The 21899-nt window shown below is 43.4% G+C and overlaps 1 protein-coding gene across 1 annotated transcript; it reads left to right on the top strand.

The window, feature by feature from the left end:
• Positions 1-508: 508 nt before the first annotated feature.
• Positions 509-1573, top strand: LOC135475049 (G-protein coupled receptor dmsr-1-like). The gene has a single exon (XM_064754790.1). It carries the CDS (start codon positions 509-511, stop codon positions 1571-1573), a length of 1065 nt encoding a protein of 354 aa, XP_064610860.1.
• The last annotated feature ends 20326 nt before the right edge of the window (positions 1574-21899 follow it).

Genomic DNA, 21899 nt, shown 5'->3' with positions numbered 1-21899 from the left:
AGGGTAATCTTTGTATTGGACTTAAGCATGATGTATTGGGGTTTTTATACCACGAGAGTCTCTTTTTAACACGTTAAGAATCTGCCAAGCGTCTCGTCGGCGTAAAAACCCAGCGGTCAACCGCAAAATGACGTGTCCTAAAGATAACGAAAGAGCTTGCATGACACTAACTTCTCTCGTCTAATTGCAGGAAGTGTGAGTGGTCCGTTAACAGCCCGAAACCCCAAGCGAAGAGGAATATCCATAGCACAGAGCCCCCGCAACCGAATAAACGAGTCCTGGAGACTGGGGCACTGAGTCTGATCAACAGATTACCACTGTCAGAGCAGTCTATCATCGTTCCTTCCAAAGCAGACCGTCAAGAAGACTAAATGAAAACTGATGAGACGATTAACACTAAGCCGTAAGCGACAGAGTTGGCATTGTCCGGCCAGACACGGGAGTACGAGGAGGGCCTGCGATATGTTAATATCTTTTTGTTCCTAAAGATGCAACATTAGAACATAGAATGGATAATAGACATCCGCTTAGGAGTGAGGCTTTAATTAACTACGCAACGTGGTACTCTGGCTGGCACGGCTATATCAGTCTGGTAGTATGTACGTTCGGAATTATTACCAACGTTTTCAATATAGCAGTGCTAACGAGGAAACATATGAATACCCCGATAAATTGCATATTGCTGTGGTTGGCCGTCTCAGAAATATTCACCATGATTTCTTATGTGCCGTTTGCCTTGCACTTTTATTGCTTTTATACGCCGTTTGATACTTCACCTGATAGGGATAGTTTCGAGTGGATGACATACATGCTGTTCCATATAAACTTCAGCGCCACCTCACACACCGTGTCTATATGGTTGGGGGTTGTTTTGGCAATATTCCGGTATCACCACATTCAGTCGCCCGCCAAAGGAAACATCACCCGTATGAGACGCCTGATACGGGCTCGCCTTGTTGTGTGTGTTATATACGCCTCATCAGCAATAGTGTTGATTCCCAACTACCTGACGAACAGGATTGAGAGGGTTAACGGTACTGATAGCATTTACAGGCTGGAGGACTTACGCCTTGGAAAGCCTGACGTCAAGGAAGTTGTGTTGGCAAACCTTTGGCTGTACGGCCTTCTCGCAAAACTTTCCCCTTGTGTTCTGATGGTGTTTTACGGGGGAATGCTTCTGAGGACGTTAAAAAGTCGAATACGAGCGAAGCGCCAGCGTCTTACGATCCGCGGTGTAACTAAACCAATCGACCATTCGCGGACAACCCGGATGCTTCTTGCTGTGGTGGTTTTATTTCTCGTCACTGAATTGCCTCAAGCTGTTCTAATTATTCTCAGCGTCACTGTGAACGACTTCTTCGAGTACATATACATGCCCCTTGGAGACACCATGGATATCGTCGCTCTCATCAACAACGCCGTCAATTTCGTGCTTTACTGTACGATGGGAGAACAATTCAGGAAAACCTTCCTAGAACTGTTCTGCAAGTTTCGTTTAGCCAGTGACAACAAGCAGCCGAGGATCCGACTATCTTCGAACGATAGCGTCTGTGCCAGCCTTGTCGTGTCATGACCCGGATTAACTGAATCCACAACACTGTTGTGTTTTATCCTCTGAATACTCGTTCCCTATCATCAGTGGAAAGTTCCTTGTGTTGGACCCACACCTTGTCAGAATATATTGTTTAAGCTATAAAATTGAATGATCTTGCCAGAATTTGATGTTTTATTGTGGATTTATGATATGACCTTGCTTCGTATTTTTTAGGGTTGCGCCATTAATTCTACAAGAATCACTCAAATGACAAAATATTTTAGTAAAACAAGAAAAGCCATTATTACCAAGGGCTACACACTCCTCGGGACAAAAATGCTCTTTGTTGATCTTTAATATAAACTTATTGGAAGACATTATATTGGAAGTGTATTGATCAGAATATTGCATGTTCAGTTTCTTTTTTATGCCAGCTAAATGTCACTGGGAATGGAAAGTCATCGTGTAATGTATAACATGGTTTCACTCACACAAATGCATTTCACAAAAAACCACAGGAATTTCAGAACCATGGGGTAATATGCCTAGTTCGATTAGTGGGTCCTGAATACTGAAAGTACATACTGACGAGCAATGGCGACCCAGCCACATTGACCATTTTTGCCCTTGTAACCCAAGAGTGCCACATAAACAGTTTGTTGGCATCATTTCTGAGGCAGGGTGAACAATAGACCACGTAGAGTGGGGCTGAATTACAGTAGACAGGATTGGTTTCCCACTGATCAACGATAATGAAAACGCAAAACTGTTTCGTTTTACCATTGTCTAATATTAATTCCCAATCACGTGTTTCATTCTATGCTACCTTAATACATTGTCGTTTCAATTACGCATCATTTCACTATAACTGAGGTGGAAAAGAGACTGATGCTGAATTGTATTTATATACACCTATGGCAACACATGTCTTTGACAGCCAGGTTTTTAATTCTGTGCTTTTTCTCGTTGTACTTTCACAAATATTTAGCCAATCTGTGATTTAAGGTAGACTTTGTGTGAATGTATCATCGTTATCATTTATTGTTATGAGTATTAGTCCCGCGCCATTTTCCCTGTGCCACTATGAACAGGGAAAATCCGATTAAGAACGCACAAGTTTATTATTTTAGCATTGCTTGGAGTTTAACGTATAGTTTTTAACATTACTTTGGTTAGGTCACGCAAATGTCTACCTGCAGTACGCCGGTCCCAATAAGAACGTATTTCTGAGGTTGTTTTAACGGAATTTTATGTCGAATACGCAAGATATGGCACCCGATTCAGTTGTAGTATACTGACCCAGGATCGGCCAGTACTCGACAGCGATCCAATTGTGGTGTATGATAAGTATTCGGTTGGAATTCTGAGAAGGCAAAGCATGGCTGACACTACTAAACTTTGAACCCGCGTCTCTGGTTTATTAATTGAAAGGAAAACAATGGAATATTTTTCAGATTTGAAGGGCAAGACAGCACCTGGATAAAATATTTAATCGAAAGCAGGATACTCAAGCTTTCTAAAAAGTATCATTTTAGTGAGTTTTTACCGAAAAACATGTAGAACAAAATTACAATACTGCCAAAAAATGGCTGTGGGAGTCGAGGCAGATATTTTGAGAATTTTATTCAACCAGACACGTTGCTATCAGATTGCGCGGCCTAAGCCTTTACCCATTCACTCCATAAAGTGACATATGATAACACAGAACTACTGCATAAGACATCATTTTAAGATCGTTTCCAACGATTTAGGCACTTGTAGCCGAAGAGCTATTTCACAAACAGTATCATTTACGGACCACCACAGACGTAAAATCAGCTGATTTACAAGCCGTGCTACATTCAAGGACGGTATCACAAATTATGTCAGACAGTATCATACCGTCTCGGCCCAAACAGGATTCAAATCCCCAAATACATTTTTTGTCGTTCATTTCAGCGGCTTGTCAGTAGTTTCTAAACAACAAATATCAGAGTTAGTGCAAAATTCATTAGGAATGCCTAGCTATAGATATCTCGACTAAAGAGATGTCTGGAGTTAAGGGATGCCGAATATTTATGCTAATGAGAAGACGGCATCTCACCGGACAACGCTTAAAAATAATTAATACTTGTGATATACCTTTCTTCTACAAGTGGAAACTTTATATTTTGCTCGTCCTTCTTGCATACAAGGGATGTTTTTGTCTGTTTTCTTTTATAAAATACAGTAAAATTATTGAAACGCTGTTAAAGCTGACGTGCTTTCTATGATGTCCGCGATAACTAGGACAGCACTGTTTTCATCTCAGAAGCCATCCTTACAATATTGATTCACAAGCATAAAATCGAATGCCCAGGTCAGCCTCAGTGGTGCATAGATTTATTTCCATTTCTTTAAGAACTGAGCATGAATCTTGTAGTTAGTACAACAAACCTATTGTAATGTTGTAACATTTAATACGGGTCAAAATCATCAGTTCAGTCGACCTGAACCAGGAACACGTTGTCTGCGCATCTGCAGGTAGGCTATTTAAACAGGGTCGCTGGAGTTGGTTGTAAATGATATAGTAGGCATACAGTTGAACCAGTGGAAGAAATATTCTTCCAGTATGTCCAGTTTCGAGAAAACTATATTTATCACCTGGGCCTTCATCGCCGAAGAGCTTTTATCTGACTGCTTAGACTATTATACGGAAAATACCTTAGACCATAGAGAGCTAGGGTAAACGTGACCGTACCTTGCTCTCGATAATGGAGGCGTGCTGAAGCTGTGTCAAGACGAAGTTTCAATAAACTTTTCCGGGGTTGAATAAAGTCTCTAAAAAATGCCGGTTTAAGATACTTTAAATGGCAGTCTTTCAGTGGACATAAACATTGCTGTCTTTCATTTTAAGTATTCAAAAAGCATATACATAAAGAGCTATGGAAATATTCGCCTAATGGACCTTGCAACGAGCTATTTAGACCAACAACATATGTATATGACGTCGTTGATAACCACTGGGTCCCAACACACCACCATAGAATGCGATGTTATAGAAACATTTTACTCAGATGGAAAAATAAATCGAATTTATTTTCCTGAAAAGTTCTTGATGTTTTTTTTTTATCACGTATTCTTCGTGTTAGTCACTTCTTCGTCTTTAAGAATTGCAGCGAGAGCAATCACTGGGGTGACATGGCAAGACCTAACGTGCTATTGTATAATCCGCAATAGTTGACCCCTAAAACGTTATTAGCAAAAGTTTCAGGGTGGAAAGATAAAGAATGGCACTGTTTTTGTGATCAACACAATAATTTCGTGTTTTTGTCTTCGTTATACGTGACGCCACCTCAAGAAGGACACGGGCTTGTAACCAGAGTTCGGTTTCATGAAGCTCATTCAGCCACGTAAGCCCTTAACTACCGTGACAACGTATGCTGTACAGATATAAAATGCATTTAGATAAAGGCAACTCAACACCAAGTAAACTTTCTTGTAAACAAATTTTTGAAACAGGCTCCTGGGCCACGATCACGAAACTCACTTAGACTTAGGTCACACTAGTTTTAACTTTTAAAGCGTTTATTGTGCTTACCCAGGAGATTTTTTGAAGTCAGGGTTATGTTAGACTTTCACGACAAAATTGGAAATTAACGTTTATATTCAAATTGAAGTTCAGGCATATTGTCACAAGTTAAGACTTATTTAAGTTAGTAGTCTTGTTACTCAATCATCTTACAGCACGCTACAGGCGCTTTCGTAACATATGGTGAGTTACACGTATAATGATAAAACAACAGAACAGCATTACCATCTCGCCACAGCCTTGTATGACCTACCAGTGTGCAATACAAGTAATATATGGTGTTCTCTAGCTATGCCAGTAAGCTGTACAGCGATTATTTTGTGATTATTATGTGCATGGAGTGTTTGATTAATTGGTCTGTTGGTTGATTGTGTACACTGGGCGTTATATACCGTACATATAATAGCAGTTTAACATTCTCAATATGCGTGACTCGAACAGGAGTAGGTCATTTAGAGATTTTCCCGCTAATCTGTACCCATCATTTCTTTGCATCTCGAACTTGTAATGTTCAAAATTACTATAAGAATATGTCTTTGTTCTCTGCAAGCAAGTCCGTTAATATTTATTGCAAAATGAAGTGTCGTACTTCAATTTTCCAACATTTGAATGTTTTCAATTATTCTTATTTATTAACCCAAGGATTATAGTTAGTTCCCTTGTCGGCAGATGTAATCTGTGAACATGTAATAGCGAGTCGGTTATGTATATAGCGGACAAGACTTCCTGGTCATTTATCACTCGTCTCTCATTCACTCTGAGTGATTTAGTTAAATAGACTCCCTTTGTTTGGTCTCAGCCTCAGAAAAGAAAAGAAAACACGTTTTAAGTCAGTTTGTCACCCACTAGGTTGACCATGCACTGTTGCACAAGACAGATGTTCTTCAGTGCATTAATAGACACTAAATCAATCAAATATATACATAAATAGCTAAAAAAAAACAATATTTACATTAGAGATAGAAAACAACGCCTGCGAAGAATGACCACTCTGTGGCGTACTATGCGTGCTGACTTTCACTGTTGGTTCACTTTTCAAAGATATTTTCAAGTAACTTTCCAGATATGATTCTCTGTCAGGAGCCTCCGTGGCTCAGTTAGTTAGCGCGCTAGCGCGGTGAAATGACTCAGGAACCTCTCACCAATGCGGTCACTGTGAGTTCAAGTCCAGCTCATGCTGGTTTCCTTTACGTAGGAAGGTCTTCCAGCAACCTGCGGATGGTCGTGGGTTTGCTGCAGGCTCAGCCCGGTTTCCTCCGACCATAACGCTGGCCGCCAGCGTATAAGTGAAATATTCTTAAGTACGGCGTAAAACACCAGTCAAATGAATAAATAAGACTGTCTGTCCCTCTGTGTGTTTTGTTTGTCTGGTGCGTGCTTCCTCGATCTCATGCACGTTTCAACGCCTCTCGCCTCATATCCTCATACGTGATTCAACGTTTGTGTGTGTTCTCTCATCCCTGAATGTGTTTCCTTTTTCTTGTGTGTTACTCTTCGTCTCTGTGCGTGTTTTGAAGTCCTTGTATATGTTTCTTCATCCGTCTGCGTGTTTCCGCTTGCGTGATTCCACATCTATGTATGTGTTCTCTGATTCCTGAGCATGTTTCATCGTCAGCTTGGATGTTTCCTCTTCCTTGTACACGTTTTTTCAGTCCTTCGTGTGCTTCTTCATTTAAGTTTCCTCATCCCAGAAAGTGTTTGCCCTGTGCTTTTTTCTTTGTACCTGTGTGTGTTTCACCTTCCCCGTGCATGTTTTCTTTTGAATGTGCTGGTTCGCCTTCCCCGTGCGTGTTTCCTTATGTTTTCTTGTCCTTTTACGAGGGATTTAAACATTGTAAAACTTTTTTAGAAATAACCCTACTGGGTATTAAACCCTTGTTTTGCATGAAAAGCAGACGCTGTCAACATTTAACCACCGTGATACAGCCTTAATTAGTTAGAAGCGAAATGCCAGGCTGTAATCTTGAAAAACAGGCAATATCAATTTCTCAATAGTTCAAAGAACCACACAATAGCTATTGGTGTTTTTTGTTTATTTTTCACATAGACATGTTTCATTATTTTTTTACTCCATATTCTCTTTCTGTATTCTCTGGAAGATGTTTTGGAACACAAGGGATTTGCGGTCACGCTTCAGGTTTTCCGGCTTCGTCTAAAATTTCCATTATTTTTTTTCAGTCTTTCTTGCAGTGCTACAAATTACGCTACTTTTTACTAAAGAAAATATTAAGGCTCTGATTTTTCTTCAAGAGAAACATGCAGACAAATATATAACATCAAGATTTATTACTGACAAGATAACACGTTGCTAAGTCGGAATTATTTGTTTGCTTTAATAGGTTCTAAATGAATACAAATTCGGGCAGGTTTAATTTATTTAATGGATTGCATACTCTGGAAGTTTTCATTTATGCAATAACAAGCAGTTGCATACCATGCAGGTGAACGCAGGCTGCGTGAATCACGAGAGTATAAACCACGGTTTTTTGGAAAGTCACTGACGTACTTTCCCACGTACATGTATGACTTCGAAATTTGACGAGACTGGCAGTTGCCAAGGAAGGGAATACTGCTTAAACTGCCACGCCAGTGCCGTGGGCCACTCATTTTCACCACCTCAACCCAACCTCCCCATCTCCACGGATAACGCCAGGGCTTGTGCCTTCGCGAACACCTTACGGTGTAGATGTACTAGCCTGAGGTAATATTTGAGAAACTCGTTCAATTTCCTATTTAAGTGATCTAGAAATGTACATTTAACCTTAGGCTGGAAAACGTTTCAATCAAAGGGATTACACCGTCAGCACCCAAAACCATATCGCTTATGAGACGTAGCATGCTGATAGACAAAGACTTGTACAATGAATCCACTGTCTCTGACTTTCGCATCGCTTAATACATCGGTTCTGCTCCGATTTTCTTGCACGCCAAATGCGAAAACAAATTCATCTCTAGTCGACAGCATGTGGGAGGCAAAGCTACCTCAGATTGAATTCCAGGTACGATCTATTATATAAAACATAGGACTTCGAAGTAGGCCTACAAACTGTCCCCTCCCACACATGCGAGATAAAAACCATTTTGTTTGTTCCACGAGGAAGGGATAGTCTGACGATATTTCGTACTTCAAACTCTTCCGCTATTTTGGTTTCGGCGTTGTATAAGTCATAAGACAGTCTAAAATTCTTGTTCACACAAGCACCGCAGACTCCAGACATGACAACCCAAGGTGACAACCACAAATCCAGCATGGCGTTTCTTCTGATACTCCAGCCTCCCTGTCTTTAATCTGTATTATAAATCTGCTGCTTACTTTCTGCCATCGGTCGAGGAACAAGCTTAGCTGGGAATCTCCATTAACACTATCCCTATTTGTACTTTTCTTCCTGTGAATCTATCACCATTTTCTACATTATTTCTGTCATTCATGTCAGTGTATTTCTCGTGGGAGGCCCATCCGATTGCCGACATATTCACAGGCTGGTTTGAAGTCATTGTGTATAATCCGAGTGGGGAGTGAACTCGGAGGAAGACGGATAGAAGACGGATAGAAGACGGATACTTGGCTATATAACTGAGCGATCAGCTTGATTCTCTCTGTAGGTCTGCTTTGCCTTTGTACTTATTTCGGAATAGAAATGAAGTTAAAAACAGCAGAGAAAATTTCTGGATTTTGTTTATCAACGTCAAACCTGTGTGTGTGGGATGAATGCATTCAGCACGTCAGTTGCCCCATCACCCCTTCTCCTGAAAACGAAAGATCAGAAGCAATAAATGCTTTTAGCCGGGTAGAATAAAATACTACAGAATAGGGATCACAACTAAAACATCGACAGTAGTGTGATAGTAAGCACGTGGTCACACCTAACCGGAAAAATCTGGCACCCGGTAAATGTAACTCACAGACGGTTTTAGTTTGACTACTCGGGATTAAAAAGTAATAATTTACACAACATGACTGAAACAGAATTACCGGAAAGGCCGAAAGGTGGTTTAAACTTCACCTTGACCGCTTGAGTGGTTTTGGAAAGGAAGACTCTTAAAGCATTTTCATATCAATCGACCGCCAAATCAAGTAACCCATGGCATTGAAAAGTTTACTGGCCAGTCTACATATTCGTCAAGGTTTTTTTGCCTCAGACGTGATAAAAAATTAACTCCTATAAGTCTATGTTAAATGAATACGCTTTAACATCTACTCAAGTAGAATAATGCCATTTAAAGGCTTTCGCTGATGAAGCCGTAAATCAGCATGCTTTACTCTAGAGTTTTGTGCAGGCTTTACGTTTGTAGCTTTGATCAGTTTCTTCGAATATTACACACGTTCAAAATCACACATGTTACAAAATCAAATTTCAAGGGACAGCTCAAAGACTTATTGTATTGCAGACGAAGTTTGCAAAACAAAGCTATAAGTACATGCAAAGATAAAGGAAGGGCAAGTTTTGGGGGCACGGAACAATTCACTAGAAAGTGAAGGTCCTTCTGATCCATCAATGCATATTGTATACACACTTTATAACAAGTAAATGTAATTGTACCAGATGTAGTAAATCGGCCTTTGGACAACTTTTGAAGGCATGCTGTCCTGTGGTTTTTTTTTGACACAGCTCAACGATTTTCCAAATCAGTATGTACATAGTCAGTACGTATATAGCCCTATCCGCTGTATCAGCTCAAAACTAATTTGCTCAAACATTTCATTCTTCTTTTCTAAAATAGCTTGCAGCGAACGATTATTACGAGAGCTAAATTTAGTCAGTCGGAGAAAGTATTGAATCAAATGTTTTTACATCAACCCAATATGCCCGTCAGTTCACTTGACTATGAGCTCTCAAATATTTGCTCGCCAAAGTTCATCTCAATGTCATACCTAAATTTCACGCATTTCTGTGATGCCATCCTGACTGCAGTTTTTCAATTTTGAAATCTGAAAAAATGAGTTTTTGTTTTTGGCATATCCTACTTCCGGTTTGCCGATTATGTAAAATTTGCCTCCTTGCCTTGGGTAGATATTAATCTTTAAGGTTGTGTCTTTTGCTTCTTTTATTAAGGACCTCGTCCGGTTTGAGGACATCTCGTCGGGTTTTTCCAAAAATTGCATGTTCGAAATTGGCGTGCAAAATATATCAGACAGGACTATTTTCCACTGCAAAGGTTTTACAGTGCATGGCCAATAACGAGTTAATTTGTGACATGACATTTTCACTCAATATCGAGCTTGTACAACGTTCAACCAACAAAACTCTCATGAACAAAATGACCATGAAAATGTTTTGCACATCTACACCTTTAATTTCTGCTCATTCTCATCAGCCATAGTGGATTGTGTTTGTTTTACACAAAACCCAACATTACCGGTAAGTCACTAAAGTTTCCAAACTTTATCACAACTTCAGAACATACTGATGTTTTATAAATATTTATTTCGCTGTTTTCTCACAAAATGCGAATAATACTAACTCTAACAGATACAATAAAGATTAAAACTTGCATGGCCTGAAACCCTAAAATGTACTGATGTTAATTACAGTTTTTTTTTATACATTATTGTAATAGAATTCCCCTAATGCTTTCGCCGTTAACATATTTAATAAAGATTTCCATGAAAAGCAATGCGAAAAGACCAAATCTCTGGGGCTCTTAGTCCGTCCATCAAAACAAAAACACACACTCTTTTTGTACAGTGCCGTTTATAGAGATGACTGAGTTTGAACAGATAACAACTCAGAAGGATCTACAAAGGGTATAACTGCTACCGTGATGAAAAGGCCTCTCTTTCGAGCATTAACAGCGAGCACTAAACAGATCCGGATTACTGCCCAAAGGCTCACGTCTATTTCAAATATTTGTTATAACTTTGCTTTTGGGGTGGCTATGCCCGGGAATGATCTAGCAGACATATTAGGCTCTGGACAAAACGACATATATCATATCACCTGTCAAGAGAGACGTTCTTATGTAATAACAACCTTACTATCTCAATCATCCAAGACACAATCGTTCCAAAGATCTAACGGACCGAATTCTAGAAAAAATCTTAGGGAAAATGGTCGAATAAAAACATTGGTTCAGTTTGTATCCCATAATGCGATTGTCATATATGCTTCTGTCAAAGGCGGGAAAATTTTACCGGGGAGAGCTCAATACAAGCCAAATGTCCTCTATAGCTCTGCTACTGGAATTACATATGACTATGAAAAAGAAAAAATTAAAAAGAGTAGCTGTATAAAAATTTTTCGCATTTCCATGACGCTGTTGCCGTTACTGAACTGGTTTAAATCTGACAGTGTGAACGAATAAATGCCTGAACTAGCTTACAATCGATTTGACCACATAGCCTTGTAAACTCACGTATTTTCTCAACTGGTTTCCATTTAAACCGGTTCATATTTGATCCAGTTTCAGTTTCAGAATTTTGCCATCGGGTAAGCGCATTCGTCCGGATATAAATCATTGATTGATTGGTTAATTTTCAGTTATATCACTGGGCTGTGGTTTCAGTGTGGAAGACACAGGACTAAATCACCAATCTTTGACAAGTAGACTGCTGACATGTTAGTGTCAACATTTAAACGTGGGATGATTTAGAATTAACTGTACATAGAGCCATGTGTAAAGTGGCAAATATCCCTATATGGAAATAATGCAAAGAGAAGAACATTGCTCCAAATCAGAGAAAAGTAAGAAAAATAATCTTCTCATTTGAAATTGATCAAAACAATGGCACATGGCAGGATCGAATCTCTTGAACAAAACGACAGAAATGACTCTAACAAAGAGACGGAACATCATATGATCCAAACGACGGAATATGATTCTAACCAAGAGACGGAACATCATATGATCCAAACGAAGGAATAGGATTCTAACCAAGAAAAGGAACTTCATATGATCCAAACGATGGAATATGATTCTAACCAAGAGACGGAACATCATATGATCCAAACGAAGGAATAGGATTCTAACCAAGAAAAGGAACATCATATGATCCAAACGATGGAATATGATTCTAACCAAGAGACGGAACATCATATGATCCAAACGATGGAATATGATTCTAACCAAGAAAAGGAACATCATATGATCCAAACGATGGAATATGATTCTAACCAAGAGACGGAACATCATATGATCCAAACGACGGAATATGGCATGGGTAAAAAGACGGATTAAGACATGATAAATACGAGGGTATATGGCATGGTCAAGGAGGGTATATGACATGATGAAAGAGGGTATATGACATGATGAAAGAGGGTAGGCCTATATGACATTATGAAGGAGGGGATATGACATGATCAAGGGGGGTATATGACATGATCAAGGGGGGTATATGACATGATCAAAGAGGGCATATGACATGATGAAAGATACCTTGTGTCGTCATTAGAGCATGAGGCAATCAGAACTTTTTTTACAAGACTGATGCTTTACGCACGAGTTGGCGGCGCATAAATATCTCTGCCACATTTCCGGTCGAGGCCATAGTGCCTGTTTAGTCCATTAGTTTTCATTTGGAATGTCAATTATGCCGTTATTATTTGCCAATTTTGTGTTAAATACTGTTCAGAAATGTTTTGTTCAGATTTTTTGATGATTTTATAGGCAACCTTCCTACTGACGAAATGTCAACGTTATCTCAAGGTCTATTGACACCCAATGAATGGAATGATGACATATTTTTTCTAAAACGTATTTATCTCCCTATCCTGTTATCTTTTTGTGTAGAAGTCCGATCAGGGGACCTGGAGCTATCTCTTTCCCAATCCTATTTGCCCGCTAAACATGGAATAGCTTTGTCTACATGGAGATAGGGATCAATTTAAAAAAAGATTTGGTGTATTCATGGATATATCTGAGCAATATCAAATGTTCACCTTGTCCTTTAGATTAGGATGCCAACCAATATTAAATTGATTTAGTAAAATAATCTTTCAGAGTTGATAGGACGTTGTAGTCAGATAAGTACGTCTGAAATATCTCATAACTGTAATGTATAGCAAATCGAGCCAGTAAACCTGTTCAGAAAATATTTGTCTTATGTCAGAAAGAGTTCGAGATATACACACAGGCATGGAATAAATTAGATATTTATGTACGGTACTACATAAATACTGTACCCCAGATCTCCCCACTTATATAGTGAAACAACTATATACAAACGCTGATGTACTCTGAACAACGTACATGTAGGATATATTTCATTAGGACGACCATCATCAACATGGAGCGTGAATCCTTCCAAGCAGTGGGATGTGAAAGATAAATTGACAATTATACCTAATGGGGGTCAAACGTTCATGGTGGTATATTAAAGCGTGAACAAATAAAGCAATTTACTGATTTGGTTTTGGCACTGTGCCGTCAATCCGCACTTACAGACACCTTAATTCATTTGTTAGCGCTGTATTTGATAGACGGCACTCGGAGACTGATGTGCTACATATTTTAGAATTGCTCATATATACCTAACTAGAATACTGCGTAGAAAACGTGTAGGATTGGAGAGGAGCCGTGGGGAGGAATCGTGTCGTTCACTTCGTACTTTGTATATTATAGTATAGTATAGAATATATGTGAAACGTGTCAAAAGATGTTCTACCGATTGAGGGATTTGTGAGTGGGTCGACGTGCTCAACACGGCACGGTAGTTCACACACACACAGCATATCGTTAAGATAGCGTTCGTCTTACACGAGGACGAATTCTTCGGACTGGTCTTTGTGGAAAAGCCGAAAGGTTTTTCACTGGGTCAGACACAGCAGCTCTTTACCACTCGACTACGCGGCTATGCCCTCGTCTTGTACGGAAACATCGCCAAAGGGCCAATCCTTTGGTTTTGTGGCCACCGACAAGGATAATATACCCAAGACCACCCCGGGCAGTGTAGATGAATCCCCACTCGCCGTACACTACATTAAAATCGGGCTCGTCTTGCGCAGTAGGTGAAACCTCCCACCGTCTGCCTGGCACAGAATGCCTGGACTTACCATTCCCAACTCCTGCCGGCAAAACGTTCGTCAGGTGTCGGGATCACCTCGTGCTCCTGACCGGGCTTTGAAACATCTACCGCGTTTGCTTAGGGTAATACATCTAACCTGACAACAACCCAAACTTCTGCCGGGAAAGAATGGGTTTTCGGTGTGTACGGCTGCTATCCGTAACGTACGACCAACGTATGCCGGTCCCGTGGCTGTCCTTGTCGGTCATTCACTACCCTCGACCACCTGACAGCTCGTCGCCTACCAAGAATCATACGTATGATACACCCCAACACGTCTATAGGACATACGACAGCTCGCCTGTTCTTTGTTCTTTACCTTCTTCCTTTCTTTTCGCTCACTCACTCTTTTCTCGGGGACCTCGCGGGTGGGTACAATTCTTTTTTTTTTTACCGCATACGGCTGCCTGCTCAAACCTCACAGACACACCGGGCAAGTTCGGCACTCCCATGTTATGGGGAAAGTTCATGGACCCTGGCCTAGCGAGGGGATACTGCTTTGCCAGTCTCTATGGTGCACCTAGAGAAACTAATCGGACGGATGGGTTTTCTAGTTAGTCGCCTCTTACGACAAGTTGCCTAGAGGGCTGAAATGCTACTCTTGATGCCAGACCCCTGACACGCGAAACAAATTCCCCAGCGACATCGTTCCATGGTCATTGCTGCCGTCTTTTCACCACAGCCCGGGTATCACCATTCACGCACACCTGGCATTCTCCACCCCATACTTCTTGCCACCCCACACCAACATAGTTGCCCCAGTTATAGACAGATCCGGCAGAGTGACGGCCTGGTCCGTTAGACACTATCACAAACTTCCTCAGCAAGCCCCACGGACGTTGCTACCGTGTTTTCATCACGTCCCGGGGTATCACTCTATACGCATGCCCCCGGGTCTGGCATTCTCCGCCCCTTGATTCTTACCACGCTACACCATCATATTCCCCCAGCTATAGACAGATCCGGCAAAGTGACCGCCTGGTCCGTTAGACAAAAAACCAATGACTTCATTGGCGAACCTACGGACGTTGATTTCGTGGCTGGTACTATTCCACATCCCCGCACCTGACCGCCAACGAACCATGTTTTGTTCCATGTTTTTTGTCTATACTCGTCCAAAGTCTCCATGCTCCCAATTGCATTGTCATTGCCACCATGCTTTAAACACGGCCCGGGCATCCCCGTCCCATGATTCTTGCCATGCCTCACCAATATAGTCCCCAGCTATATACAAAGATCCGGCAAAGTGCCCGTTAGACAAAATGAATAACTTCATCTGCGAGTCATTGAACGCTGAGTCGTGGCTAGCTATGCTCACGAGACATAGCGCGAAATTACTTGGCCCCTAATTATAGTTGCCACAAGTGGGTTAAAGCCTACGATGGCCGCGTCGCCAAAGGCAAGTTTTGTTATAACTACATAGATTCCTTCGCCCGCCTGGAGGAACGGCGCTCCCACCCTGTCACGCTTTCCACAACGATCTCACCCATGAACCATGCACGGACGCCGAATACAAGGCCCTACAGGAGACGTAGACAAAGCACCGTAAAAAACTTGTTGCGGTGGTACAACAACGTGGACGTGATAATCTTCATGAAGGCGCCTGGCGTTCTACCAAACCATGCACGTCGACATGTTCAAGGACTGCATTAGCATCCCAGGTCTCACCTTCAGCCACTTGTCCCACGATCTGCGCCCCGTGTTCACGTTCATCAGTGACAAAGAAAAAAACATGCACCACAGCCCGGGGGAAAACATCGTCGACGGGTAAAGCATCATCGTTACCACGAACGAGGCGTAAGCTATGTGAGGGAATCGTCGGGTTCGATTTTTTGGTTTGGTTTTTCGTCGAATAAGACATCCACGTTCCAGACCATCTTGAACCGGACGTAGACTTATATAAAAACACCGTCCTGAGTCTGGAGTTGGCGGAGTTTGTATGGGTCAATTACATCATCCTCTGTTCTAGGCCAATGCTGATCGGGAGTATTTTCGTGCCAAAAATACTGGTTTAACTTGTGTTCGAAGACAAAATCTCGTGCAAAGGCGTTAGGTTGTGGACTAGAACGAGTACCTATTCGTGTTGTGCAACCACCACAGCACGGTTGGCGTGAACCGAGGTATGCGTATGCGGGGGAACAATATGTATTTCTATACGCAGCACAAAGACGGTTTCACTTATTTTTACGGGAAGACCTTCAAGGACGGTTATACCATGACCTTATGATGTGTTGTCGAGAAGGCGAAATAAATGCAACCCACTGTATACGAGTGTCATCTCATTTCTCCTTTATTCATAGAGCATCGAACAGGAAAACAAGAAAACGTATTACGGCCAACTGACTGGTGGAGTGATAAGAAAGAAGGGCTGGGCCCCAAAATAGCGGTCCACCCAATCGAACACCATTCAGTCGTTATCGTATGTTTTGCATGACGTGTCGAACGTATGTACAATAACGTCCAAGGGACGACCTCGAGCCCGCTGGGTTTAGTAATACACGCAATATTGCCGAACACAGCCGTGTCCAGACTCTGCAGCCGCCGAGCATTCGACGTCCAGTGGTGTGTTCTGTGGTTAAGCCAAGCGGTGATGTCGGTGTGGGAGCGTGACAGTCATACGATTCAAAGTATTCTACCCGTAGACGGACTGGTCTCGGGCCCAGCGTGTCACAAAACAACGTGTCCAGCAATCGTAGTGCCAAGGATGCTCTCCCCCCGCCGTTGAACATTTTTCCCTTGTTGCTGAAGATTCATGTACATTCTGACGAAATTCCCGGTGTCAAAGTCGAGTGTCAGGGGCTAAGCAGCAATTGAACGTCCGCCGAAATACAAGGCAACGAAGTTTGTATTGAAGTGCTGAAAATGGAACGGGTATTTACTATAGCTCCCGTTAACAGCCGCGTTACTCACGCATCCCACCACCAAACTTGTCGGTAAGCTGCCCAGACACATGTTTTGTTTCTTGTCGAGGGTGTGGCCTTTAGGCACGGAGAATTACTTGGTCAGCACGCGGCGGGGTGCTTGGTAGGGTCTTTGTCCAACACTTTCAAATGCCCCGGTTGAACACCGCTGATCATTTTGACTTTGCGCACAAAGACCAACACCTCCTCGAAGCGGGTGTTGTAGTCGGTATCCTCCTCACCCTCATCAAAGAAAAAGCGTCCTTGTACGGGTTGTGTCGTATGCGGACGCTCACGTTGTTAAGCAGGTGACCGCGTTGCAGTAACATGTCGCAGTAAAGGCGCCCCTGCATGACCCACTTTTGGGCGTAAGCTGTAGCCTTTTGTAACAGCCGATGTTGCTCTCATCCTTCCTGTCAAACATTCCAGTTATGTCTGTGTACCACAAGGTGGAGGGCAGCTGGGTGTTCTAGGCCTCTGCGCCGTAAGACAACAAAATCTCCAGGTTGGCGCGGTTTGTTGGTGGAAAAGGTGAAGAGTTTGTCGTTCCGAAAGGCGTCGACCTGTTTCCACAGCGAATGCAGTCACAAGTTGATCGGACCTACGCTCTTGCCGGACTCACACACCCATCCCTCCATGTTGATAATTTTCGCCTTCACGGCGACAAGTAAGTGTTACTGTTGCTAATCAGAAATTCCACGGGTCCCACGTCGCTCAGGCTGGCAAATGGACTGTAGCCATCCCTGCGATCTTCTCGAACGGTGGTGTCCGCAGTGGGTAACGTTCATAAACCAAAGTCACTGCTCACAGAAGGACAACACTCGAGGAAAACCATGGAGTTAGCCAAAAATATCCGGCACAGAGCATGGTTTGGTGCCTCGAGGCTTGCCCTTCACCCAGGCCACCTTGGTCTTCACCATGCGCTGGTCAACAACCGCCTTCCTCCCTTGAGAGCGTGCAGTTTGAAGGCGCGGCTCACCAGTCGCCCATGACTTTTAATCAGGTACGGAACGCCGTTTTCCCCAACTCTCATGCGGCAGGTTTTAACTGCCCAGCAAATCGTGGCGTTGCTGCACGGCTACATGTACACGTACAGCGTTCGCGTGGTGGTCTCGGCATTTATTTATCAGATCGGCCGGTCGCATTATCCAGTGGTACGGTAAATTTAAGAGTTGCTCCAGAGACGGGCTAAAAGTGAGCCCCAGTTGTTTCCGAAAGCGTATGGTGTGTGTCCGCTGTACATCATCGAGACTCAACGTCAAACCATGGGCGTTAGTCTTGAGCAAGGCGATGTTCGTGTCGGTTAACAAGTCTGTCAGAGTGCTTTGGGTAAAAGCTAATAGCGTGCTGGCAATTATAACTTATGCTTAGCGCATTGTGGGTCGTCTTTGGAGACATACCACACTTCGTCTTTCCGAACGTGTGGGGTATTGTATTTCAACCAACCCACATTCTCAGTCGCTACTCAAATGCATGAACTGTCGCAGTTTTGTGGTGAAATGCGCCAAGGTACTGTTGGGGAAGTAGCTGAGTGAGCTGTAAGTGTGTAGCGTCACGTAAAACATGTTGGTAGGGTAAAGTCCTCCAGGCGAACTGACCATCTTTCCATCTGGCGCGGTGATTAATACGGACTCCACTTCCGCGGTGGTACGATTGCTTGAGACTTATGCAGTCCGGCTCACCGTTGTTGTCGCCCCATCATTCGTCGGCTTGGCGTGGTTGTGGTATACGGGGAGGCAAGAGGAATGATGTACTGGGAGGCAGGAGGGTGAGAACGGGCGGGAAGAGACCGTGGTGTTATAGAGGACTTTTTCGACTGAGGTGGTGTGTCTCTTCCGGCACCCAATCGCACCAGCGATCGTTCGATCGCTCGGTGTCTCACCACCACATTCCGTTGCGCACCCAGTTTCGAGGGATGTTCATGACTCTTGGCCCGCGGGTGAAGTCCTCTCGACCCATGGGTTGCAAACGTTGTCTTTCACCCAAGGTGTCGTTCACCAAGTCGATCATGTTACTCTTGGGGACGGTCTTTCCATCGACGGTCAGTTCTCCGCAAGCCGTCCGGCCCATAGACGGATTTTGATCCGGTGAAGAAGCTGAACAGCCTTTCGCCGTAAAACCGCAAGCTGAATGCGGTACACACAGCTGTTAAAGAGTGTGGTGATATCGCTGTAGTTTCGCATTGTCCGAGAGTGTCATGTCGCAGAGGATCGATGGCATCTTATTGTCAGCGCTTTGAGGGCTTTGACGGTACTGGGAATTGGGTTCAACTAGTCGGATGGGTGCGTGAGCGTGAGCCGCGGCTCGACCATGGCCATTTTCTTGCCATGCTTTATTACCATTTCCCGATGGCACGTACGAGGCTGATGCAACAGGAAGGAGTAGAGCTCCAAGAAAACTTCTGCGCTGTACAATGCGTCCTTTCTTATGCAGGGTAACACTTTTCTTGACCATGGTTTGGAAACCCCTCTTGTGTCGCTGTAACCTCGCTTTCTACGCCCACTTCAGTGGATCGTCCCTATTTAACAGATTCTTCATGCATTCGGCTTGTGGCGGGTAGGCGTGCTGAATCTCTCCGCGGAAGATGTGGGTGCAAAGTTGTAGCTGGTCGGGTATGGCTTCCGTGAAATCCACCAGCAAGTACCAGCAAGTACCAGCAAGTAGGTTCGGCGATGAAAATGCTCAAACGCCTCGCGCACGTACAGCGTCCGCTTCGGAGCCATCTGTTTGGCGACCTAGGTAACACCAAGTTGTCTAATAGCGTGGGGGGGGGGGGCCGAAAATAGGCGCGTGTGGAAACGGTGATCGGTGCTGAGGTCGTGTCAGAGATAGGTGGTCAGTGTTGGTGGCTGGGTTGAGGTGGACTGGGATATCCCGTAAAATTCGACCGGGAGTTGTGGGTCCGCCCGTGGACGCGGTCCGCCCGTAGGCCCGTAGACGCGGTCCGCCCGTAGACCCGTAGACGCGGTCCGCTCGTCAGTAAACGCCGTGTGTTCCTGGGTCCACACCTTCGACAGTGCTGCCAAGTCGAGCGATGTCACTCGGCGATGGCGGTGATGGTGGCGACGGCGGCGGCATCGGCGCTAGGGGTGGTGGGGAAAAGGCTTTCAGGCCAGCGGCCAACGGAGGAGCATCTTGCTCAATTGCCCTTGCAGATAATGAATGGAGAACGGGTCTTGGAGGTGGGTCAGCTGGAAGCTGCTCCGTGGCCAACCCACCTACCAAGACTCCAATGTACAGGAGAACTGGGCAGCCTCAGTGACTCCAATGTACAGGAGAGCAGGGCTGCCACAGTGCCTTTATTCTCGCGCAGACCTCGTATGCACTGAATCATCGCTTGAGGCAGAACAATGAGAAGTGACATACGCCCAGTCACTCTAGGGGATGTAAAGTCACTTTCACTCTCTGGCATGTACAGGAGAACTCCGAGCAGGGCTGCCACAGTGCCTTTATTCTCGCCCTTCCTCGTATGCACTGAATAATACCTTGAGTCAGACCGATGATAAGTGGCACACGCCCAGTCACTCTCGGAGATAAATACGTTTGACGTCCGTAGCCTAGTCTACATAAATCTTATGAAATAAGGGGGAAAAGTTTGTTTTAGATAATTATTTTACATGCGAAATATTTCGGCTGTGAATTCGTTTTTATGCTCTATGTGACTATGTATCTATATGTATTGCCCGTATATGTCTTTAACACGGAGCTGTATATACTAATGCCTATCTTCCCTCGCCTATCAGTCTAACCTGCCCCGAACCTAATATATATGAGTGCATATATTTACCTATCTAATGTATACATAATAAACTAAGGAAAAATAAGCACAGCAAACTCAATACCACGTAAAGATGTGGCGTGCATCGCCCATTTGGGGCGGTAAACGCCAGTGCAAAACAAATCCCCCCCCCCCTCCCGCCTAGTCTACATAGGGGTTTCCCTCATCTACCAACCTATGCAGCGTTCAGCCCCTGCTCGCCTGTGCTTAGAGCGCGGAGTCAACGGACATTTTGTATGTCTCAAAAGGTCACTAACAGACAGAAACAACACAAGATTCAGAATCACCTGCCCAAAATACATGGGAATGTATCAAAGCTATCTCACAAAGCATAAAGCTATACAAAGTTTTTACATGGCGAGTTTCTAAACGGAGTATATTGTTTCACTTGAACTTTATGTAGCTAAAATTCTCTATTCGTACGAGGGGCCTCCGTGGTTCAGTCGGAAAGCGCGCCAGCGCAGCGGAATGACCCAGGAGCCTCTCACCAATGCGGTCGCTATGAGTTCAAATCCAGCCCATGCTGCCTTCCTCTCCGGTCATAAGTGGGAAGGTCTTCCAGCAACCTGCGGATGGCCGTGGGTTTCCCCCGGGCTCTGCCCGGTTTCCTCCCACCATAATGCTGGCTGCCATCATATAAGTGAAATATTCTTGAGTACGGCGTAAAACACCAATCAAATAAATAAATAAATAACTCTATACGTACATTTTAGACAGATTCGATCACTGGTACTTGGAATAAAGATGGGTTAAAATCTAATATGGCAGTCAAACTAAGTGATCTAGAAGAACGAGAAACATATTGATAATATCTGCAAGAATGTCACTGCAAACATTCAAACAGCTGTAAAAAGAATTTTTAATTGTCTGAGCTAAAAATACGCTTTCAGCCTGAAAGTTTGAAAACGATAGGAATACATGGTAACAACGGCCCGCAGAGACTCCGAAACAACAGGTTTGGAAGACCTACAAAATGAGTAAGATAATCACTAGAACTTAAAAGCTGAACTAGAAAATTCGTGAAATTTATCTTGAACGTGAAGGGATTAAATAAGTTTTCATGTGTTTCCAGGATTTAATTACGTAGATTAACAGAGTCTGGGAGGGCTTACAGTAGCTGTACAGAGGTCTGG

Source organism: Liolophura sinensis, chromosome 9 (genome assembly GCF_032854445.1).
Source record: "Liolophura sinensis isolate JHLJ2023 chromosome 9, CUHK_Ljap_v2, whole genome shotgun sequence".
Lineage (NCBI taxonomy): Eukaryota > Metazoa > Mollusca > Polyplacophora > Chitonida > Chitonidae > Liolophura > Liolophura sinensis.
This window is presented reverse-complemented; position numbering and strand designations above follow the sequence as displayed.